The sequence below is a fragment of the Bacillus rossius genome, assembly GCF_032445375.1.
Source record: "Bacillus rossius redtenbacheri isolate Brsri chromosome 4 unlocalized genomic scaffold, Brsri_v3 Brsri_v3_scf4_2, whole genome shotgun sequence".
Classification (NCBI taxonomy): Eukaryota; Metazoa; Arthropoda; class Insecta; order Phasmatodea; family Bacillidae; genus Bacillus; species Bacillus rossius.
The window spans coordinates 16,405,825-16,432,313 of NW_026962011.1; the positions used below are offsets into that span (position 1 = coordinate 16,405,825).

Sequence of the window (26,489 nt, forward strand, 5' to 3'; positions counted from 1 at the left end):
TGCGTTTCTTGCGTTGTTACGTTTCTTGCATGGTTTATAAACCATGCAATAGAAGAAAAACTATATGACAATACGTCACGCTGTTCTACGCCAGGTATGATAAATATACGCCAAATATATTTTCAAGTACTAAAATGTCTGGACGCGAATCACACACGTACTTTCTGCACTGCCGCTAGAATTCGCTACCTGAATCGTAAACATGGCCTGGCACCATTATGCGCAGATAGCAGCACTAATAATACATTTAAATATTTTACTAGCAACGGAAATCATAAACTATTAGGAACGGCTCCAATAAACACAAAAAAAAAAGACATTTAAAAAAATGAAACCCCACCTATAGACCAGATTTTGAAAAAGTAATTTAATTTAAATACTGTCCATCATGTTAAAATTTTCCAAACAGTTAAGTCCACAACACACAATGCTCAATTTCTGAAGTACATTCTGTTATACCCATGGGTATAAAAGAGGACATTAAGTTTGTATAGCAGAAGAGAAGAAAGAATTCGTTACTCCATGCACACGATATCTACATAGAATGATAACAGAAAACCAGCGAACGCATTTGTCGACCAAAGGAAGCATTCCGAGGTAGGATAAATATTTTGCTGTCCATTTAACTAATATTAAAAATTATGAAAATTTCAGATTTTTAAAAATTATACAACCGGGTAAATATTTTTTTAAAAATATCTATTATCATGTACAATTCATTTGCAATAAATATAACAAAGTTGGCAACTTAAATCTAAAGTGAAAGAAATACCATTTGTTTTTTTTATTTAGGCTAACAGGTATGGCGTTTCTAAGAAGTGTTAGATTATTCATTAATAATGCATACACATTCATAACCTAATGAACGTGGGTGTATTAATTCGAAAAACATTTTTTTTTGTTTAAAGTTCTCGTTAAAGTCTAATTTAATTTAATTCTAAGTAAAAATAATAATATAGACCTACTAAGTATGAAATGATCCTTCTATTGTACTGAGCTATGTAATTAATAATATTATAACAATAAGAAAACATACAAAAAGTATTAATACGCATTTACTTAAAGAACAATTGGTATAATTATGTAACGTCTTTTTTATTAAAAAATAAAATGATTTTAGTAGTGAGAAGGTTTGAATCATTTCTAGAACTACCCCTTGAGTTTTTTAGCCACGCTACCGAGACTACATAAAAGCTTCGAAAGAAGTCTATGAACTATCAACATTTTAATGCCAGTTTTCTTGCGTATTTAAAACTTGTGATTACTTTTTACTATAACTTTAACAGATTACCAAACATATTCCAAGATAGTTTTACCATCATAAAGTTTCATTTGTCTTGCCAATACGTTTGATATGTCCCCTTATGCTTGCGAAGTGACTGTATACGTGTTTATGTTGCTACACGTGGATCAGACATCTTTGAAAACTTTGGCACCGTATTAAAAAATGTTCCGATCCATTCACGAAATTATTCATACCAAACACCGTCTACCGAGAGCTAAGACTTTTACACATCAAAAAAGAAATAATTTTGAATGAGAAGATTTAAAATCATAGATAAAGGACACCTTACATCATAAAAGTTGTATTTTTCTGTAAAGAAATAACGCGACCGTGTCAGGCGGGAATAAAACTACACGCAACGAGTAGCTAAAAAATGTCAGTACCAAATTACAACTGGTTCGCAATAGATTTCTGGTGTCAAATAAATAATATAAAAAGAGGGGGAGGGGATAGATAAATAAAAGGGAAGTGGTAGGAAAATGATTTTCCGCGTGTACAAGGGTGCAGAACCCCTCCGGGTTCTCCAGTAAATATCGTCCATACTTCCACCTACGAGGCCATAAATTACCCCGTATCGGAAGCGAGGGCGGAAAGTAAGAAGGCACGTCCTGGGCGTAAGGCCCAGTTTCGCCCGGCCCGCAGCGCTGCTCGCCGACCCCATCGGCCCTTAAGTGACGTGAATGGACACAGGGAGCGTCGTCTTTCCGCCAAGTTACTTCCAACCACCCCCCCCCCCCCCTCCCGCTCTACAGCCTTCGTCGGGCAACTTTTCCCTTCTTGATGTGTTTATGGACGGAGGGGGATGTTTCGCCCCGCCCACGAGGTTTTTCCACCAACCTCCTTTTTCTTCGTCTCCTTCCCTTCTTTCCACGGTACGTTAGCTCCGACCGACCCTTCGGGAGAGATGGAGAAGAAAAGTAATTTCTTTTGTTGGTAACCCTGGGGGTGGCCTTCATTAGGTTCGACCACTTGGAATTTACTAACCAGACGGGAAGCGTTACTCTTCGGAAAAGGGAATTTCGTAGCTTTTTTGGCTGTACATGTTTGAAGCATGTTCAGTGACACGGTACAGATTGAGACTGGGTTAACTTACGTTTTCATGTAGCAATTTTGATGATGCAATGAAACACACTTACCAACTAACGAAAATATTTTTTTTTTTACTAAATACTTTGTATTTTAAAGTCATTTATATAATAAAATACTGGTAACAAACTTAAGGTTTGTATTTTAACACCATTATTTATATAAACACCCTCTAAAAAAGTCTAAGTAACACTTTGGACGTAAAACCGTTAAAGCTAATGTGAATCTATGACATTTTAAGAGAAAACTATTGAATCTGCTCCCTTTTGATTCTTTCTGGAGCAGTTTTAACAGCTTTTTGGAGAGATAAAATTTATTTGAATTAGTTTAAACTATGTAGGCCTACACTAGAGAAAATTAATGAGTTGATGCAAAAATGTGGGAAAAAAAACATAAATGACCGAAAAATTTTCTTAAGCCTTTAGATTTTTCTTTAAAAAGCTGCTGCATTTTCACTGACATGGCCACGTTGACTTAAAATGTTTCCAATCTGCCTTAATTTTCTTAGTCATAAAAAAACTAGCTGAAGTACGTGGTGTTGCCAGGGCTTTAAGGAAAGTAAAGATAGTTAATTTAGGGGGAGGGGTTATAATTTTAAAAATCTATGTTATACAGTTATTTTCCTATTTTTTGTCCTATGTTAATTGTAGAAAGATAAAGATAGAAAACCAACCACAACAAAAATTATTTTTTGTATACTAAAAACAATTTTTGCAAAGCTTGAGAGTTCACAATGTTTTTGTTTGTTCATCCGGAGAGTCTAGATAAGTAGGCTTCTTTAGACAGAAATAATTTTCATATTTAGAAAGTCAAGTGTGCAAATATTAGATAAAGAACTACCAAACATCTGTTTTTAGGGGGATAAAAAGGGGAATATCATTGGTTTTTAGAAAGTTCACGTAGTCAATTATTGTTCTCTAGTTTTGGATATCAAAAGTGCAAGATTTATCATCGGAGTAAAAATATAGATATGTATAAACAATTTTTGACACAGACACCTACAATAAAATTATATATATATATAAATAATTTCCGTTTGTTTGTTTTTATACAAATAAATCTGCAGGATTGTTCCGATCTCGATAGAAGTTTTCACACTTTACCCTTTGAAACACTAGGAAGGTCACTACTTCGAGAAAACCAACCGTCGAAACAGAATTTTGATACTACTTGATAAAATTCCGTTATTGCATTTTTGATTCTTTCTTCGTATCCATCCTTCTACTTCACCATGGAAACGGGAAATTTTGTTTTTTATTCGAGGCGCGGCTGTGGCCTACCCACGAGAAGGCACCTAGCGACCAGATTGCATTGGGAATTGCGATAAAACCGAAATAACACCGCAAAGCATGTCATAACACAGCGTAACACCGAAATGCAATTTAAGTCGGAACTAAGTAGCATTCAATCAAAACTTCATTCAAATCATAAAAATAGGAATGTGTTTATGTACAAAAAAAAAAAGAACAAATGTGCATAGACCAGGGAAAAAAAATTTTCATTTAATTTGTTGAAGTGAAAACTTCAATAGGAAGGTTTGGATAGGGAGTAAATTCATATAAGTCGTCATCGACATGCTCAAGTGACGTGTTAATATTTTTATATTTCAAGGATAAAACTGAATTTATTCTATTTTTATGGATACGAGTTGTTAATTTTATCTTTATTTTCCAAGCAAATTTTAACGTTATTGTGTGGTACATATTGCGAGTATTGGAAATTTTTTTGTAGGTAGTTAAGTTTGCTTATGTTTTTTTTTCTTTTGTTTATTTATTTACGACGTGAATTTCTTCAAATGTCAGGTTATTGATTTATTAGAGATTTGTTGATTATTTGTATATTAAAGTTAATATTTTTTTTCTTTCAATGAAAAAAACTTAATTTCTTCTAGTTTTAAAGTTATTATTGGTAGGGGCAAAACTTTTAGGTTCGCGTCACTGACATGCTAGTGATATAATACCGAAATCATTTTCTTGCGTACATTTGACGTAAAAATGATTTCATATTACACATTAAAAAAAATTAAAGTTTTCACTTCTGTCGACAGTCCCTATGACTGAATTTTAATTTTTTTTTTACTGTGTATCTCTTATTGAATCACTTTAGAACCACAAATTCAAGCTACTTTATTGTTCTGAATGAATCTGTTTTAATCTAATATATTATTAATTATTTTATCGAAAAAATGTGCATGTTAGTTTGACCACTGTTTTGGTGCAGCAAGTATAGTTACGAACGTGGGAAGCAAGGGCGCGACGCGCGCCAGGTACCCGGCCTGGCGGCCCCGCACGGCAGTGACGTCACGCGCGCTAACCTTCGGGAATTAGGGTGGCCCCCTGCCACCGTGTCTACCTTCTTCGGCGCTGTCATCTATCTCTTAACAGCCTGGGGTCTCCGCGGGCTTACTGAGGCCACCACGTGGAGCGGCGTGAGTCAGCGCCGCTGTTCTGGATGCTTCGAGTGTCAGGTTGGCCCGGGATGACACGACACGTCACGTCACAAATACTCCAGTCAGTTCCAGAAAGACGGCCAACGGGTATAAAAACAGCAACGCCAGCCTCCATGGGAGTTCCCACGGGTGAGTCGAGTGAAGTGCGGGTTCGGCGAGGGGCGCACACGCGAATAGATGGGACCGTGCGTGTGTGAGACCGAGTGGCGCGAGATTGTGTGTGTGGACAGGTGCTTGGTGAGGGGCGAACCACTCTTGAGCCTAGCTCCAGTGAGGAGTGTAAACTGTGGAATGGACAGATACTTAGTGATGTTTAGTATTTTAAATATTGGTAGCAAATAAAACCGTATTAAATTAATTGCGCTATTCTTACGAACCCGTTTTCCCTCCACTCGTCACAGCATTACAAAACAGCTTTTATAAAAAAAAACACGAATAACACAGAAATCGTCTGTTTTAAAAAACTAAATTGTACTATAAATAAAACCATAAAACCCTTGCCTCTCTCTAGTAATGTTAAATGAGCTGTGCAACAGCGTTTGCAATAAAACAAGGCAGGTGCACATCGCGCTGAAGTAGAACTGTCCAGGTGGCCAATCACAGATGGCCGTCCGAAACAGGTGCACACATCAGCTGTCTGCGCCGGCCGACAACGCCTAGTTTTTGAAGTAGTTTTGGGCGCACCCGCCAAGATAGTGCTTTTCATAATGTATTACTGACATAGCTACACTGATTGTGAGAAGTAATGCATCAGCTTTTATCAGTCAGACAAACCACTGAATTTTTTTTTCACCTTATTTTGGTAGCCACATATTTTGTGGTGTGGTGTACTAGAAATACCGCATCTCCTATTCGTTTTATTTAGAATTTTTTTATTACAAACCAGTGTTAAGTGTTTTTTGTACAGTAGCTTAATTGTCTTCTACTAAGATTTAAGACCTAATTGGTTAAATTATCATTGTAAAGCTAAACTCCCGCCAGAGTTTTTTTTACTAGTAGTTGTGGGCCCATTCCGCAGATAGCGTCACATTTCGCATAAAACATGGTTTCAGTTTCCACTGTAAGAGTCTCTCTTCTATATATCTCTCCTTGTTATATGGTAACACGGTGCACAGTAAACTATGTGCATATCCAACCGGCTGGTCGGCCCGTCTGAACAGTACTACATTATTCTATGAATTTTACCGCACGACAATATCGTGCACATGTAATGAAACTGAAAGCGGTAAGCAAACTATAACATGCAATTTCAAGAATTGTTCAATACTTTCTTTAATTTTATGTAAAAATATAACGTTGTAAAATATGGCGATGTTATATCACTTATTTAACATGTACGAATGTAAGTTACCAGACGTACATTTTAAAAGGACTCGAATGTATGATGGCATGCAGTAGACTGAAAATAATTTTTCCCACAGGCAGTAGATGGAAAGCTGTTTTGACGTTATAACCAACACGCACTGGTCCTAAGTCGTTAAACAGACAGACCATATACATAAATCGAAAGTTGTTTTGTCGAAAGCCATTGAATTAGATGTCATATGTCTGACATTTGTTTGACCAAAATTCGTTTCTCCGTTGAAAACTTTATTATTATTATTATTATTATTATTATTATTATTATTATTATTATTATTATTATTATTATTATTATTATTATTACTAACGAGATATGTTTCTTTGAGAATTTATTAAAAACTTCTGTACAAAAAAAAATTATTTACATTTATTTTGCCAATTCTTGCTGTTTGACCTTGAGATTATTATTATTATTATTATTATTTGGTTGATTTTCTATCAGGAAACGTAGGAGAAATTAACAGTGATAGCAAAATATTTGCCAGTCTGGAAAAGTCGTAGGCCACGTTTAATTCCAAACAAAGGAGTGTTTGATAGTCTAATACCTGTAGCTAAATTTGATTTAATAATTTGAGTTGAACACGTATTGGTTTCCCTCTCGAGGCTCCTAAACGTCTGATTCATTACCGCCGAGGCTTGATTCGACAGCGTTTTGGCTCGGCGGTCGTTATGAAGCATTGCTTCTTCCGTAAATGAGGTTCCCCTGAGGGAGATTGTGCGTGTGGTTTGGATGACGAAGAGGGTGGGGGCGGGGGGGACTGGTGGAGAAGGGAGCAAAGCCAATGGCGAAAGCAAGTGGCATAGCTTCTTGTTCCTTCTCTCTCTCTCTCTCTCTCTCTCCTCATCTAGCCCCCCCTTCGACCACATATCCCCTTCCCCCCCTGGGGGCTACTTGATTTCTTGGCCGTTCGCCAGGATGGTCCTCCAATCTTTTTTCCCTCACCCTCTCTTCCTTGGCTCAACGAGTCCTTCATCAACCGCAGTGCGACCACTCGTCATAACCGCCGAGAAATACTCTTCGCCCTACACCCTTCCCTCCGTTATGCCCTCCTGCTCTTCTGAAACCCCTTCTCCCTATTGCTCGAGCGTCGCCGGAGGATAAACTGGGCTGCTCGTGGTTGTTGCGGCCACGCCAAGGAGGACACACCAAGGAGGACACGCCAAGGAGGATTCACGAAACTATGTACATCCTCCTTGGGCCACATGAAAAAATTACCTCTCCTCGACGAGGCGTTTAACGACGTGGAGGAAGGATGCTTGCTTGCTCTCTAACTTAACATTTAGTTTTTACGTACGTCACGACTCTAAGCTGTGGTTTAAAAGCGCATTTAGGCGGTGCTGCTGTTTTTTGTCATCCTGTTTTGAACTTCTCTTTCGGACAACTCGAGACAAATAACCAGTCGAGTTACAATTTAACAAGTTAATCTTGATTGTTTTAGCAATTTCTTTACCGTTTAGAGTATGTTTTTAAATACCGTGTCACAGCGGAATAGCGAACCGCGAAGAATCTGTAGGTTTTCCGCAAGATTTCGGCACTAAAAAACAGACATATGTACATACCTATGTATACAAACAGTCAAATAAAAATATCAAATTATGCATACAGGTGGTAGAATAAAACTATTTTACTTTTATTATATAGTTTCTAAAAGTTTGCAACACATGAAAAAATTTAAATATTTAAAATAGTTGCCTGAAATATGTATGTGGTTGGCCGCTAATTTAACCAGTTAATGGTTCGGATAACGTGAGTAAAATAAGTCTTATGATACGCTTGTTTAAAGGTTACTACAGTATTTTATCATAACAATGCAATTATTTATATAGTTACGCTCATCACTGACTAAATGTTCGCGTAACGCTGTAGAATATATATATATATATATATATATATATATATATATATTTGCTTTTTGCTAACATGTACCTCCTAGCATTGCGACGGAGTTCTTGGCGCAATTCTGTTTTTATGCGCTTACAGTGTAACATTTTCATTGCTCTTTGCTAACCTGTTCCTCCTAGCATTGCTGCCGAGTTCGTAGCGCAATGATAATATTTTGGCTACATCTCGGTGTTGGGTAAGCCATTTTCCTGCTCATCATCGGTGAGTTAAGTATCATAAATGTATGATTCTGTGTGTTAGTTGATTTGTATAATTCTATGTGTGAATGATTATGTGTTTGACCATTAACATCCCACATACTGTTACGATTTACTGTGGGTTGGTAAAGGATAGCCCAATTAAAGATTTTATTTCAGTACACAGTTTTATTTATTGCCACTACTTATGTCACTTACAAAAATCTTCTAAAATGGCAAATAATTAATTACACTTAAAGAAAGGTCTATTCCCCAATCACTCGTTCCACACACCTCGCTGGGCCGCACCTCTGGCGCAACTCTCGCCGCAGCACCCCTCGTGGGTCTCCGCCGCGGGACTCCGTCACCACACTCCGCCGCCGCCGCCGACGCACTTTCACTTCGCCGAGGATCCGCTAGACTCCTCGCTCGCAACTTCGCTCGGGACTCCGCCGCGGGAAAACTCCCGACTCTACTGAACTCACTCACTCCCTGCCCTGGAACCTTCGTCCAAGGACTTCGCCATTCTACCGCACTCGCGGCACTATCGCCCGGAAACGCCGCCGCGGGAGAACTCCTGACTGAACACTCCGAACTGACTCCCTGCCCTGACGTCCTCGGGAATATATATAGGCCCCGGCGCAATTCCAGAACTCACTAGAGCGGCCGGGGCCAGTCGCGTCATCGCGAGCCGTCCCGACGGCAGAAATCTTTCGAAAACACGTGTCGACGGCTCGCGTAACTCCGTAGCTGGCAGGTTTCGGATGTCAAACTAACAGTGTCGCGCGGGGGGAGCGGAGGGCTGGAGGGACTTAAAGTGGCGACCCAGGTGCGCACAGCACATCTCATGTTACGGCGGCATGTGTTGCAGCCCAGCTAGCTCTGCACCTGCGCGTGATGTGGCCTTGCTAACGTCCGTAACAATACATTACCATTATCATTGAATATATATATACATTATATATATTCAATGCCATTATCTTTCCAAATGTATGTCCATTATCTTCCCTTGTGTCGTCCTTGAATGATTAATGTCATAAGGTATATGTTGGTATCACCTTTATATACAATGAAATATAAAATACATATTTTATTTTTCAATATATCTTTACACGACAAACTGTATGTGGCTTTGTCACGATCAAAAGTTGCAAGTGAAGTGAAAGTTTATATTGAATCAATCAACAGCAAGAAATATTATTGAATAACCAAAGCCAATTAATGTGCTTGCAATATATTAAAATAAATTGAATTTTTTATAAATATTTAATTTGTATTAAATTAAAATTTTTGTTATATTTATCATTTTTCAACGAGTGCGATAGACGCCATACAGCTAAATAAAATTACGTAAAGAATTAAATATTAAATTCAAATTTAATTAAATGTTTTTCTGAAGTTAAACTTTTTTGGGCGCGGTGTAAAAAAAATAATGAGAGTGAATTTTTATGATGCATGTATAACATGCAAAAAAATTGACAGAATTAAAACAGGCTTCATACAAATTCTACATAATTGAGGTTATGTTATGCTTCTTTAGGCACGTTATGAAAAATGACAGTGAATTTATACGATGAGCGCGCAGCATGCAACGAATAAATGATAAGATTAAAAAAGGCTACATACAAATAAATTTATACACATGTTTTAAATCATACATATACATAGTATAGTGAATTATATTGAATACTGGTGCATATATTTAAAAACATTTAATTGTTGTGAATATAAGTAATAGACATTATGTTTATAAATTTTCTCAAATGATTTTAAAGTATATTATAGTAAGTGAAGATGTGTTCCCGTAAGTATTATTTATTTGGATTAAAAATTATAATTTACAATATTATTTAAATTCAGTGAGTGTATTGGTTTTCATTAATAATTAAAATTTATCTTCATTGTTTAACTAACATTTAATAATTAATTACATAAAGGGATTTATATTAATGTTTAACACTGTGCATTTGATTAATTTCTTTAATTTTATTAAATTTAAACTTTACCATACCAAAAGGATTTATAATATAACTCAAGTCCTTTTTATTATTTTATCTCTATAATGATTTGCAGAATTAAAACTAGTTTTTTATTATTTTATTCAGAGAGTAAAAGCCATGAAGCATGGAATGGCGTACCCACAATAAAGGACAGTGGCGGCAGAGGCGTACCCACGAGGAGGCGCATAGGTGGACTTAAGTCGCGCAGCAGTCACCCACTGACTTATAATACACAGAAAATTACAATGAATATTACAATATCGATTTATTTTCAATATTAATTAAAATTTATCTCGATTATTTTATTAAATTAAATAATTTATTTTATACACGTGTTTATATTGTCGCGGGTTGAAATTTTGCAGGGTTGTTGAAATCAAATTTAGGGACTTTACTGACGGGACTCTGGGCTGGCTGCTCTGTTCACTCGTCAGCGCAAGTGGCGTGACCATGTAATTGGGGCACGGGGCCGGCGCGGCGCGCTGCGGGCTTGCAGAATTTTGTTTGTTTGTTTGGCCGCGCGCTGGCGCAGCCACGGGCCGCAGTTACTGGGGCGCGCTGTCGTAACAAGCCGCGCGGTGTGGCCTGCACATCGGGGTAGAGGGGGGGTAGTCTTCCCAGATGTTCTAGTTAGTTGTTTAGTAAATTTGACTTCAATAACGAGCTTTTGTTATGGTAGGCGCGGCAGGGCGCGCGAATTTAAGCGCAAGTGAGTGGTGACTCGGGGCTCACTCAGGCGGAGGCTATGCGTCTCACCTGTGGTCACGAGTTGTTAGTTCGTTCGTGATGTAGGAATTCAGGCTCACTCAGGCGGAGGCTATGCGTCTCACCTGTGGTCACGAGTTGTTAGTTCGTTCGTGATGTAGGAATTCAGGCTCTCGGGCGGAAGCTATGGCCGACGCCAGAGGCCACGAGTCGTTTAATTTAAGTTAGGTCATAATGTAGTCATCTTCAAGCTTTCGGGCGGAGGCAATGGCCTTCGTCACTAGTCGTTTAGTTATAATTTTTAAAATGTAATGTTCGTTCGGATTTTAAGGGCAGGAGAGGCCCCTACGTTAGTTTTAAGTAATCGATCAAGAAAGGCTTTTCGGAAAATGTGAGTATGGACTTATCTTTGTTTTAATTTTAAGTATTAATTATGATTTGAGGTATTCGGAAGGACTAGGGATGTGTTTAGTGAAGTTCTCTCATTCTCTCTCTTGTAAGGTCGTTCAATCGTTAAGGAAGTAAAGAGATTATTGTTTTAAATTGTAATCCCGCTATTTAAATGTTCTTTAAAATGATGTTGATTATTTGACTTTAAGAATAAAATCATTTTAATTTAGTATTATGTTATTTTGCAAAATCTCCTTAGTTCAGCTCTCACCAGACATCCTGTACGGGATGACGAACCTATGATCCTAGGTACAGTAAAGTATTTTATGAAGTTAAGACTAGTTGATGCCAAGCGAGTTGTTTCTATGTAAAGAGCTACGATTCTCTCCCCCCTCTGAAAGTGAGACGTGACAGAAATGGCGGTGGCACCGGCTAGGTGCACGTGACAATATTAATCCTATCTATACATAGTTACGCTCATCACTGTGCCTCACTGACTCTAACGCCATATATATATATATATATATGTGTGTGTGTGTGTGTGTGTATATATCTACACACCTTGGAGACAAGTGTATCATGAAGAACAAATATTAGGTTAATCTATGTATAAAATAAAAAAAAATGTAAGAGTAACAATAGAGTAGTAACATTTGAAATACAGCTACATAAGTGGAACGCGTCTTTTGAAGTGAAAACTTACGATTAATTATGCTTATAATTACTTAAAAGTATTATATCAATGAAAGTTAAACTTTAAATGAAAAAAACGGTGAAAATGTTTTACTTGGAAATTTAAGTTTGCGACACTGGAGATTTTTTAATGATATTTTGAATTTTTTAGTTAAGCCCTTTCGAAAATATTTTCTCTTATTTTTTAAATATGCTTACATCTTACTTTTATTAAACGTTTTGTAAGTTCTAGGTAAAATGAAAGCTCTTGACCGTGTTTCAAGTATATGTCCACAGGCTTGAAACTCGGCAGGGATATTCTTTATATTACATGCACACTAATTGAGATCGGGCTTTTCCTATAATCAGCCTTCAAGGCGGGTTACAGGAGCGTTAAAGATTGTAGGGCTTTAACATCTCCCCCAACACATTTTCCATCATAACCCGAACTCGGAAACACACTAAGTCGAATATATATATATATATTTTTAAAATGTTCGAAATTTAGTGTCAGTAACTCCTCTCCACTCCGAGAGTGAGAAAGTCGAAACCCGGGCAGATTTTCCACCATTACTCGACCTCAAAAATACTCTAAAACGAAAAGAATATATTTAAAAATTTTTCTAAATTTATGGGTTTAACCCCATCCCGGGGAACACTTTACACCATGGCACAACCATTTGGATCGGAAATACCCCAATTGAAAAAGCATGCTTCTTTTGAAATCTTCCAAATTTTGTGTCTTTAACACCCCTCCCTCCCCTAGTGACACAGTAAAACCCGGGGCAAATTCCCAATATGCGCTGACCTAATGGATACACAGAAAGCATGGTTATTACACATAACTCTAAATTAGGTTTTCTTGACCATCTGACCCCTGCTCACTCCCCCTTAACGATAAGGTCTTAAGGTTCTTTATATGTATGAAAAATTTAAACACACTCGGACGTCAAAAAGTGGGTAAAAATTGGAAGATTTTGTTTCATAGTCCATTTATTCATGCATACGGATCAAGTTAATAAAAGCGTGGTAATTATAAAAGTAAAAGTCAGGTTATGTTAGGTCAGGTCTGTAACATAAATAACGTAGCTACTCATACAAATTACAGCCATTCTTTTTTTTTTTTTTTTTTTTTTCCGTGAAGGCAGGTTTTTGTATGTTTAGGTGATCGAAATTAAAATTTTGTTAAGTAAGGTTATTTACAAAAGTGAAATGTTAAATTGTTACGAAAACATTAAAATTCTTTCTAGAATTAGTTATTTTTATTTTTTTCTTCCGTTATACTAAGTTTTCGCAAATCTAGGTGATCGTTACTGATATGAAAGGTTGATTTTGTTAGGTGAGCAACAATTAAAGTTCTCTAAAATGGTGAATCTGTAAGCATTTTTTGTTAAATATTATTATCCTTAAATTCTAATCTTAAAGTTGCACGAGCAAGAGGCACACTTGGGGAATGTTCGGCCCTGATCATGTTTCGGTGAATCTTAGTTTTCCCCTTTCTGAAAAGTCGATAAATTTCAATTGCTGATTTGCTATCACAAAACATACTGTGCGTTCTTCTGCAAAGACGTAATTCGATACCGACGATGGCGATTTCTGTATCATCGACGGAAGCTCGGTTTGGCATAAATCTAATAACATTAGGTTTTACAAAAGTAATTTTAATATTTAGGGGAAAAATTTATGGTCTAACTGTAAAAAATATATAGTTATGTAACTAAACAATAATTTAATGTAGACCCAGCAAATTAGTTCATATCACAAGTTCTGTCTAATACTAGCCATTGGCTGAATTTGCGCGTATAGATACATAATAACACATAGGAATTAATTACCCATCTATAAATGCTTAGTCATATGTGAAATGTAATTATTTGTTAGATGATATACATTTATTTTGTGTCATTTTGTGTCAATTGTAACACTATTTTGTTGCAATGTACTATTATTTGGTGTCAGTTTACTACAATTGTACTAGCTTACGGTTTTACTACATCGTCGTGCCATTGTTTTGTGTGGGCGTGCCGTCACTACGCGCGGGTCTAGTATTGTTTAGTTGGTGCCGTCGAGGGACACCGACAAAGCGCTCACCTCTGGTCTTGACGCCCGACGGCTCCTTGATGACCAGGTCGACGTTGTCCTCGCGCCGCCACAGCACGTGCGGCTGCGGGTAGCCGCGCGCGCGACACGTCAGCTTGACGGTGCCGCCCTCGGGCACCATCACGTCGCCCGACGTGTCCTCGGGCACGAAGTCCGGCGGCACCACCACGTCCAGGTACCCCATCTGGAGGCGGGAAACACACGAGATAACCTTTTGGAAGTGTTCACATGTAATACTGGGTGATACCCCATCTGGAGATGGGAGGAACACACAAGATAACCTTTAGGAAGTGTTCACATGTAATCCTGGATGATACCCCATCTGGAGATGGGAGGAACACACAAGATAACCTTTTGGAAGTGTCCACAGGGAAGCCTAAGAGGTACTCCATCTGGAGATGTGAGGAACACAGAAGATAACCTTTTGGAAGTGTTCACATGTAATCCTGGGTAATACCCCATCTGGAGATGGGAGGAACACACAAGATAACCTTTAGGAAGTGTTCACATGTAATCCTAGGTGATACCCCATCTGGAGGCCGGAAACACACGAGATAACCTTTTGGAAGTGTTCACATGTAATCCTGGGTGATACCACATCTGGAGATGGGAGGAACACACAAGATAACCTTTAGGAAGTGTTCACATGTAATCCTGGGTGATACCCCATCTGGAGATGGGAGGAACACAGAAGATAACCTTTTAGAAGTGTCCACATGTAATCCTGGGTGATACCCCGTCTGCACTGAGAGAAATGTTTGTTTGCCTCAACAAAATATTTGTTTATATGTGACGAAATAAATATATTTTGTTAATTAAAACAAATATTCGTTTACATATGGCGAAATAAATATATTTTGTTAATTAAAACAAATATACGTTAATATATGGCGAAATAAATATATTTTGTTAATTCAAACAAATATTTTTAAGTAGGAAAGATTCTGTTGAGCAAACAAAATGATTTTGTCAACTCAAATGTATATTTGGTTAGGTGTAACAAAATATTTTTGTTACTTACCGTGTTTGGTTAAACTAACAAAATAATTTTTTTCCAATAAGTAAATATTTGTTTCGCCATATATAAATGGACCTTTGTTTGATTCAAACAAACCTTTTTCTCTGTGTGGACGAAAAAACACAGAAGATAACCTTTCAGAAGTGTTCACATGTAATCCTAGGTGATACCTCATCTGGACGGAAAAAACACAGAAGAAAACCATTTAGAAGAGTCCACAGGGAAGCATAGGTAGTAATCTATCTGGTCAAGGGGGGGGGGGGAAAGAACACAGAAGATAACAATTTGGAAGAGTCCACAGGGAAGCCTATATATCTGGAGAGGGGGGAAACAATGAAGATAACCTTTTGGAAGTGTCCACAGGTAATCCTGGGTGATACCCCATCTGGAAGGAAAAATACACAGAAGATAACCATTTGGAAGAGTCCACAGGAATGCCTGGGAGGTACTTTGTCTGAAAAGGAAAAAAAAACATTTGGAAGGATTCACATGGAAGCCTGAGATATCATAACACCCATGATAAGCTTCAAAAACATCCGAAGTTCAACGCTCACTCTTGCAATTTCACTGTCAAAATAAAAAAGAACAGAATTTGCGAGAATTAATAAATTTTAATGTCTTAAGTTTACTTAAAATGTCACTGACCAAGCCCAACAACACTTTCATTTTGGATATGATCACTTAGACATGCAAAAATCCTATTATAACAAAAAAATTTAATAACGAATTTTTCAATGAGAATTTAAACTCTTGAACAAATATATTACGTATTATTTATGTAACTTACTTAATTTAACTAACCTTTCATTTTTATTACGATCACATAGATGTGGGAAAACCTTCCCTTGCTGAAATAAATAAATAATTACATTTGCCAATATTTTATTTATAGTTTATAATTACATATTTTCATTAAGAAGTATTTTTATATTGTGTTGGATAATTCTCGAAGTGACATCGAGGTCATGAGACCGCGAATATTGTAAAAGGATTCGACGATGGCCTACAGCAAAGGAATTATTCCAGCATTTGCCTGGAATAACTACAAGAAACCATGGGAAACCCAAAATTAGGATGTTTGGACCGGTAATCGAACATGATTTAGAATCCCTACTAAAATCATAAAAGCGTAAGTATGGTTGTTGGTCTGTCTTTCACGCAGCAACGTAGCAATGGATCGACACGGGTTTCCGCACAGAGATAATAAATGGGCTGAAGAGTGACTTAGGCTACTTTTCATCCCGGAAAAATGCACGGTTCCTGTGCGATGGATCTGGTAATTACCTCAAACTTTATATGTACCCGTGGTAACGGGCCTTTGCATTGTTGATACCTTCTGCGACTCCATGGCAACGGTCATTGCATCGTTTGCTTGCCGTTCTGGTTGGATTTGTCGATTAATTAGTAATAATACTCAATTTTGACTTTATTTTGTTTGATAACTGTTTTTGTTATGTGTTTAAATGCTTCGCAAACGTAAATCAAGTCTTTCAAGGGTGTCATGACAAGAGAAAGAAAGTGATCGATCGCTATAATTTATGGAAGATACTGAACTGAGAAGTTAAGATCTAATCCCAGCATCAAGCTGCTTTAAGAGCCATTGCATGAATGGCGTGACAAAAAAGCAGAGAATAAACTGCTTTAAGAGCCGCTGTATAGCTGTAGCAGTAGCTTCCTTATTGAAAAAATTTGACTACGCGGCTGAATATAAAACTTTACCATAGCTACTGACTTTATAAATACGTTCTTCGAACGATTCTTACAATTGGTAAGCTTTATTTTAAAGATTTTCTTTGACGTACGCAATTTCTGGTTTTAACTGAATGTCATAGAGAAACTACATTAATTAATGGAAAAAATTACACAAACACACAGACAACTAGTGAACATCAGCTGATGCCAAATGTTAAACACATAGACAGCACAGACAAAATTCCGTGGAAGGAATCAATTGGAAAAAAATATCACAGCACAGAAAATCAGTGGGCTGACCACGAGGCAGTTGTAACAAGAATAGAAAATACAGACAAACAACAGCATTGGAAAAAAAATCAGCGACAGACAGACGAATCCAGTGATGAAACTAAACAAATATTCCTAACAACACAAAATATGATGGCACAGACGAACATAGCAGGCGCTTCCTATGACATACATTTGCGACATTTCTGAAACTGACATCTTTTTCCGTCATCAGGCAACAACATACGGATGACTTTTATAAGTATTTTACTCGCCGGTAGTTTTTTCCCCATTACCAGCAAGTAAATTATTTACCAGTTTTGTGGAATTTAGTTTTGCAAAATTTGTGACAAAATATTTATTTTACAATTCTACACTGAGACTCGCACCCGGAACCCCTTGCACCGAATGCCAGTTTGCATCCAACTGCGCTGCGGATGTGATTTATTTATTATTGTTTTGTTTGTTCTCTATTGCCGACATATAAGCTCACTATATGTTAATTTTTTATTTTTATTTTTTATTTTTTTTCCACGAATGTGAAACGTATGAAAATAAACAGATGAATGTCTATAAATCCAGCCTTGATATTTTTCCTCATAACATTCTCCAATCAGCAAATTACTTGCTGCAGGAGTTTCGAAATTTTTCTACTATAACACTACTTATTGCGAAACCCCTTTCCCGTCGTCAAAGGAAAAAAAAAAATGTTAACTCTTTAAGGTTGGATGGGATTAATTTTTTAATATGGGTGTCCATTACCTATTATTGAATTGCCGGACTGGCGGCTTCTTACAGTTACGAAGTACCGTGCAGGAAAAAGTATGCAGTGACTATGAAGCTTTGAAGTTTTAATCCGTTTTGCTACTAATTAAATAATGATTTTACGTCCGTCGGTCCATCAACAAAAGCTTGGGCATTCGAACCTCAAGACATATTTCTTTTTTAAGTAAATTCTGCCCTAGTCTCGGCATCTATTTTTAGCGACATTGATGCATATACTGTCGCAGCCAATAACAAATTTCTTGACTTTTTGTTTGTTTTGAAAACGGTATTTTATCATCTAGCGCCCACTGAGTAAATATTGGCGGTGGCTCGATGGGTTCCAGTTCAGCTGACGGCATCTCTCGTCCTTGACAAAGATCACATGACTTGAAGTTTGTCACGTCTCTGTTCATGGTCTTTCAGTTCTAATCCTAGCGATTTTTCGCTAGGGTTTAAGAATAAAAAAAATCGAAATAAAAGGTTACAACCATTTTTGCTACTCTTTTTCAATGAAAAAACGCTGCTGAATCGTGACTGTCACATATTGATATCCAAAGGTCCGCGTTCACCAGCCTCAGAAAGAAAAAAAACCTCAGAAAACCCGTGCATGCAAGTTGACCTTGAAGTTACAATCCTCGCTATTAGGTCACTAGATATTAAGGCGATATTATTTTGTTATTTTAGGACGTTTCTTTACAGCTAAGATCATATAAATTTTAAATCAAAATGCAATTCAAAAGCCCTTTACAGCAAGTTTTAACGTTCGAGATACTCCCTATTGCTCGTATTTAATAAAATACATTTCATTGAGGTGGCATATTAAACGTAAATATTTAAAAATAAATATTTGCTGGAAAGTGGTTTTATATATATATTTGCAGTTTAAAATTTACTTAAAAATATTTATGGCAGTGTCTTTTCAAAGACTAAAATTGGTTAAGTATGGATTGAATGGCAACTTTTTACTTACAGGTTAATCACAAAAACAAAATTAAATACATATTACGACATAAGACCTAAAGTGCTTCCAAAAACTGGTAGGCAATTCACATTTTAAGAAAGAGATAAAGTACTGATTCGTTAAAAATATTAGAAAAATTTAAGGTCAAACATTAAGAGTCCAAAAATGTTTTTAGATGAACAAAGTTCTATAACAACTTCAAACTTTTTGCTTAACTTAATAATGTAATTTAACGCCCTAATTTATGATAAATTCTTGTAACGCAGAAGAAAAAAGAATTTGAAAAAGGTTTATTAATTGACGTGTCAAAACTAACTTTTGTTAACAATGAAATGTTTACCTCCCAATACTCTAATGCCTAACTTAATACTCGGTGCCCTTGATTTGCTGTACTTGTAGCATGTTAGATTGTGGCACGCGTTACACTTCTGTCAGGCATCACATTATTTTATTCTTAATTTTAAATCACAATTTCTCACTAACGGCGAAAAAAAAGTAGAATTACAAGGCGATAGCTTTAGTTTCTTTAAATGTAACACTTCCCGGTTTCTCAGTGCTTAATTTCAAATACTTTCTTTATTATTTTAAATAAACCAAACTTTAGACCAAACGTTGTAGTATTCTTTCGGCTTTGTTTATCTTAAAGAATTCGCATCCGATATTTTTCGGTCGCATTCTGAATCAACATATTTATATAATTATATGTAACGTTAATACCTAGACATTATGTCAGGAAGCTTATAAACCGAACATGGTTTCAACATTCACAGAACGAGCAAGATTCTATTTTGCAGTCTTAAACAAGCGCTATCGAAAGCTCATTGATTTTTTTTTTCGTTTTATGCTTTGCTGCCGCACAAAGACCACGTCTGTGTAAAAAAAATTTCTTTCCAGTCTAATCTTTACCGACAAAGATTGTGGGTAGTGGGATAAGATTATTTTCCTTTTCGTATAAAGTAAAATTTGTATCAAGCATGTAACGTAGGGTTAATCGCGGATAAAACTGACTTCAAAGAAAATAATTCCTTTTTGATCGTATATGTGAATGTACTCAAAAGAGTATTAATTCTAGCCTTATATCACTCAAAACACTTTATCTGTAATATAAATACAATTATTTTACCAAAGGATTTATTTTCACCACGTTTGCAACTAGTCTCAATTAGTGTAGGCTACTCCAGTGCGGCTGCCAAGTTTCTGTCTTTAGTTGACAAATTAATTTCTGAGAATCATCGGACACCAATTATGAGCGACTGTAATGTATTTTTTCGCACAAAATGTCCAATGTGAAAACCAAAAGTTAATCTCCAAATGTAACATCAGCGTTTTTACTTATTTTAAATACTCAGTCTCTACAGATCCTGCTACTACTTTAGATGTGATTATTACCAATTAAGATGGCATGCCCAGCTCTAACGAAACAATTTATTAATTTTAATCCCATAGGTGCACTCATTTTTAAGACACCAATGTTTCCATTACATCTGAAAATCTTGATAAAAAAGTTACGCCCTAATATGACAATTTGTTTTATTTCAGTACTGTGAGAGTGATAAATTATTAAATAAATAGTTACTTTACCAAAACGATAATAATTTTATATCTTCCTCATAGTATGTTTTAAAATAAATATTTTTAGGCATAAGCTACACAATAATTTCTTAAAATTTACTTAATAAAATGTATGCTTAATCTGAACTAGAAAGTAAACTACAAAGACGTTGGTTAAAACAAAAGCTGAAAATACACCAAATATTTTTAAATTCAGAAGTAATATTTTGTAGGTAGTTAAATTTTCAGTATTTTACCAAATGTTTTGGTGATTGTGTGTTTATTATGGGCGTTTTGACGAAATGGCAACGTGGGTTTTATTTGGAAGAGTTCCTGTATTTATCCCCAGTCTTCAATGCACCAGTGCTCCATTCCATGCCTCGTCTCGACTAACCCGTCTTCAGACATCTTAGCAGAACTTGGCAGTCTTTACGTTCTTTTCTGTGTTCACACTGTCTAGAGCATGAGTGCACCTTGAAGATAATTGTGAATGTTGTGGTTTCTACACCTTGCTTAACCGATCCAAAAAAAAGGCATGCGCAATCATCAATTATAATTATAATTTATAATTTTACTCTTGTTAAAGTTGAAAAAAAAACAACACATTTTTAAAGTTAAAAAAAAAGGTTTTTCTTATTGTTGTAATACGCAGTTAGAGAAATGGTTGGATATTGTTATTTTTTTCCTTGTTGTTATGCTAATCCACGTGGAACGAGCATTAAGCGGGAAGAAATGATTAATGAAGGAGAGATAACTGTAATAATATCCTCATAATTATTACTTTAGAGTATCATTACTTAAAATGTATTATGTGCTTTGAACAGATATTATCACTTGTAAAATTAATAAAATTTGATTTAGGATCTTATGAACAAAAACCCTAGAATGAGAGAATTAAAGTGCTTGCTTCTGGAATCGTTACGTCCTAATTTTCCAGGAAACGGCGCGGAATCACAAAGGCATGCGCTTTTTCAATTTAATAAATTTTTATAATAAATTATTTAACAATTTTTTCTTTAGTTTCTATAAAACACATTTCCCAGAAACTCTCCAGTTACAGAACTAATGACCAATAACATTTTTAATATACCAGGCACAACTTCGAAAACTGTAGGTAGAGTGGGGTAAAAGTGCGTGGCGGGTAAAAGTACGCAGTGCTGGTATATTTGTTCCCACTAATATTATATTGAAAAACCTTAGTTGGTGTTAAAGGTGTCATGGTGGAGCATCGTTACACGAAAGAACAGCTGGCTTGTACGAACGGCATCAAAACCATGAGGTAAATATTGTATTTCATGATATTGATGTAATATTTAGATTTCTTGGAACTAGTTTATCAAGAAAGGAGTTAGTGTACGAAAATAATACGCTAGGCTGTTTGATAAAGTGATTTTTCCCGAGTGTCGTAAAGTATCAGATAGTTCGCATTGCATACCACATAAAGCAGCACTTCCTGGAAATGGAAGAGAAGTATTGCGGGGGCAAAAGTACGCAAGTATAAGAGGGGTAAAAGTTCGCAATGCGAACTTTTACCCCGCATACACATCTGTATTTTACAGTCCTCGAAAATATTGTGGGTAATGATTGTAATACCATTTAAATTTATAGTTATGTTAAAACATTATTTACATACTTATATTTATTCTTTTAAACTTCAGATATAGTAATGTGATCTTTTTTGACTTGTCAACGTCTAATAAATCGATGAACGCCAGCTGCACGAACGAAAATGTGTCCCGTTATGCACATTGGCCCGTTACGCTGTGTCCCGTTAAGCTCATTGTACGCTTGCGCCGCATCTATCTCTCTTTCACTCGATTGGCCTGTGCGTCCGATCTCATTTCTAAACATTGACTAAAGTTTAATTTGTTAATATTGAAACTTTATTATTTGAAAAAAAATTGGCTGTCTGTCTGTAAAGTCGGTTTACGGACGATAGTTTAACGTGAAAAATTATGGTCATTCATATAATTGATAATAGATATTTGATTATAGTTTATTTATATGAAAACTTGTTCATAATTATATTTAAACCTAATAGCTAAACGTCAGTTTTTAAAATTAATTACAAGTCATCTACACGTGAACTGTTTCGTCGACTGGTTATAAAGCGAAGTGAAATGTTAATGTGGTTTTCATTGCTTATTACAACAAAAATTTCTTAAATAAAGGTTAATTATTCTTGCATTTTAAAAATTTTATTACTAGTATAATTTCAAGTATTTATTCTTTTATTATTAAAATAAAAATGATTAAATTTTATTCATAAAAGTATGCAATAAATTCATCAATGTTTTGTTATGACGTTGTCACGTTAAACTATCGTCCGTAAACCGACTTTACAGACAACCATTTTTTTTGCAGGAATTATTAGAGGAAAATAAAGCGAAAGCTGTGTACTCCAAATATTTTGACGATAGCTCAACAGAGACTTGCATAACGAGATTCTAAACGTCAATATCTGCAGATTATGGCATTTCAGAGGCCACTCTACGTAAAAGACTCAAAAAAAGTAAGAATCCCTTAGTAAGGAAATTATTATGTCTAGTTAGTTTACTAAAACAAATTGTGCACCAATAAAATAGAGTTCAACGAAATAAAAAGTTAAAAAAAAAAACACTCACAATTTTTAATCGTTCGGGCAAAGAAAGTTGTTATTTATGATAACTGTTAAAATACATTATAAGCCCTACTGTTTTTTGAAGCTAACATTTGCCACTGAAATCTATTGTTCTGTGTTATTAGTGTTAAATTTTAATGAATTAGTGTCTTAAGTAAAACTCATATGAATCTAAATAAATTATACAATTAAATTTTCATTTTACAATTTTATGGTAACATGCGAACTTTTGCCCCACATCATGCGAACTTTTGCCCCACTGGTGGGGTAAAAGTACGCTTTTACTTCATGTCGGCAAACACATCCTAGCATTCATAATATTTATAATTATGTGATAATACCTAGTTCATTAGACTCACGAATGATAATAGGTTCTATGTTACAAATAAAAAATTGTTTGCTCTATTAACATGACAGATACTTGAGTCCAAATATTAAGTGCGTCCTTTTGCCCCACTCTACTAACTGTGTCCAGTCAATTTTGTCTGGCATGTTGCGTATTGTCAAGTGTTTAGGCGGAGGAAGAAAAATATGCTAAGAAATATTCAAAGCGTTTTAATTGCTTGAAAAAAAAAAAACAACAAAAAAACAGCGTTTTGAAATTTGCGTCTTTCTAGGCGTAAGTGAAAGTATCTTATAAATCAGACGTGACTATTTATGTTATTAAATGTTAAAATAGTGGCAGCACTAGGCGTTTTGCAGGCTGAAACACAGGGTAAAGGAGACATTTAGAATTACATGTAAACAGTAATTGTCTTATTGATTATATTGATTATTATCTGGGTTGATAAATAACAAGATCAGCTTAGTACCAAACACATGCAAAGTCAATTGTTAGAGAAGGAGATAACACAATTCCATCTGAAAATAAAACATTGAGATCCTAGAAAACTCCACGGCAAAACGTTTAAAATTCAAAGCAATGCCATCTGTAAACGAGGTTCAAAACTGATCTGTTATTACCGCCGTTAGTTCGCTTGCCGCGGCGAGCTCCACAAAGCGGACGGGTCTCACCAAAGGAGAACAATAGGACGTTGCCAAACCTTACTTTATGACCGTGTGGCGGAAATAGAGAAACGACACATGATGTCTATGATCTATGATTTTCTGTTATAAAAAATGAATTGACCCATGGCAATTGGTTGAACGGCAAAGAAGTTGATGCGCTGTAGCACCGTCTAGTGGGGGGTTATAAAAATGGATAGCATAGAAACCTTCTCGAAAAAAAAACCACTTCGATGTTCCCAATTTCATGATGATCGGTCAAATGGTGTCGGGGTTCATCAACATACATACCAACGTCCATTTACATACACACACACACACACACACACACACACATATATATATATATATACACACACACACACACATACCTGGCGTTTCCCGGGCTGAACACATATTTTCCGCGAGTTAAAGCAAAATGGATAGCGCTATATATTGTTTGAACGGTTTAGCAGTTGATGCACTACAGCGACATCTATCAGCGAGTTAATAAAAAAAATGATTAGCATAAAAACCTTCTCCATGGAAAAACACTTTCATGTGCGAACTTTCATAGCGATCGGTCAAACGGTATCGGAGTTTATCAACGTCATACATACCAACAACATGTATATATTCAAAGGTGACCTGAAGATGGCTACAGATGTCCCTCGCAGCTGAAGCCTTGCTACATGTGTCTGCCGGTGTCTCGTTAGGTAAGCAGCGCACGGAGATGTTTGCACGACCTTTAACGGCGGGTCGTTCAGGGGATATTGACGCAAGGAGACGACACGAGGGTAGACTTGGGGGGGGGGGGAGGAAATAGCAGAGGGGACTAATTCGGTGATTTCACAGCCTTAGAAGGGCTGCTACCCCTTTCCCCCCTCAAGGGTTGGTCGGGGGTAATAGGGTAGGGGGTAGCTGTGCTATCCGGTGAACTGTTATCGTGTTTAAGGGAGCCTGAAGAAGGGGAGGGGGGCTATCGGAGCGGATGGATGCGGGCGCGCGGCAAGGCGGGCCGATCTCGCTAGTCTTATCGCTCGCTGGCTACTCCCTGTGACGATTCGCGATGGCAGTCTCTTAAGGGTGCACGTCCCGTTCCAGGGCATTAATTTATTTTTCCGTTTGACACGATAAAATTTGTAGACTTGTTGTGTGGCCGAACTTCTACAAAATAAAAAAAAGATATAGTGCATTATTTTTGCATAATTAGCTGGAAAAGTTGATTTTCTATTTATTTTTTGGTATGGATAAGAAGGAACTTCAACAAAAAAAATAGTTCATTCTTTTTTGCATAATTAGCTGGAAAAGTTAAATTTCTATTTATTTTTTGCTATGGTTAAGGAGAAACAACTGGAATAAATAAGTGACAATTTTTGGGATTAAAGGACACTTCAGTGGCTACGGCATGGTATGGTTTAAAATTCTTTCAGAAAAATGTTTAGATTTTATTTAGACTTTCAAATTAATCATAAAAATTCTGGTGATATTAAAATGACAGGTAACCATTTCACATAGCAGCAAGTAAAATTGACTTTAAACGATAAAAGTTCCAGTTTATATTTATATATATATATATATATAAATTTCTACGTTGACGATGGTTTTGGGGTCTATAAACCATTAAACGAAAAATTATATAAAAATTTTCCAAAAACCGTTCAATGGTAATAGCTACAATAGTTAGTATACATATTTTTTGGAATCTACCTTTAAAAATAACCTGGATACCCTTAAACTCCATCCCTTACACTAACGTTTAGGTGCAGTACTTCAACTCTCACCTAGAAACTTCAGTAATACAGCTTTTGACGATACACCTACAATGTAATCAATATAAAAATTCTTAGACAAATAATACTATCAAATATTTTAAATTTAATTTCACGCCCAACACTGGCTAAAAATTATCCAGGGATATTCATAAGTTGACGGATATAGTCGTGAGTTCACAAGTAATGAGTTTAGCTCTGTGGATCAGCAACAAAACTCACAAGAAACATATTGTAGTGTTAACAAAACTTAAAAAAAAATTTAATCCTCAGCAAAAACACTCTCCATTTTACCAGGTTCATGTTCAATCCATTAACTACAGAGCGCAGAACTTTAAATTTAAATATATGTTCTATATTCAGAGATCCAGTTATCAATGAATAATGATCAAATAGGGCTTCTTCGTTTAAAAAAACAACCAAAATTTGGTGTATTTTCTAAAAGTGTGAATATAAACACAATCATAAGGTTCACATAGAATGAAGTTAAGGAATTTACAATCGTAGATGAACGTGCTACGTTTCTTAAATGCTTTATATATGACACTAAGTGATTGTGATTGCAATATGAACAAGAAAAAAGTAATGCGGAAATTTGCCACTGTTCTGGGTATTTGAGCACACCAAAAAAATAAATCAAAAACCCCATTCTGGGATTAAACACGATATCTTCATGTATGTTTGATCCTTTGTTTTTGATGTGTTACATCTGACCTCTAAGTGTACGG

At 36.1% G+C, this 26,489-nt stretch overlaps 1 protein-coding gene across 1 annotated transcript in view; it reads right to left on the reverse strand.

The window, feature by feature from the left end:
• LOC134541992 (lachesin-like) overlaps positions 1-26,489 on the reverse strand; it is a 559,697-nt gene that overhangs the window by 64,420 nt on the left and 468,788 nt on the right. The window contains exon 6 of the mRNA XM_063385770.1: positions 14,120-14,312. Coding sequence (XP_063241840.1) covers positions 14,120-14,312 — 193 coding nt within the window. The remainder of the gene's footprint in view (positions 1-14,119; positions 14,313-26,489) is intronic.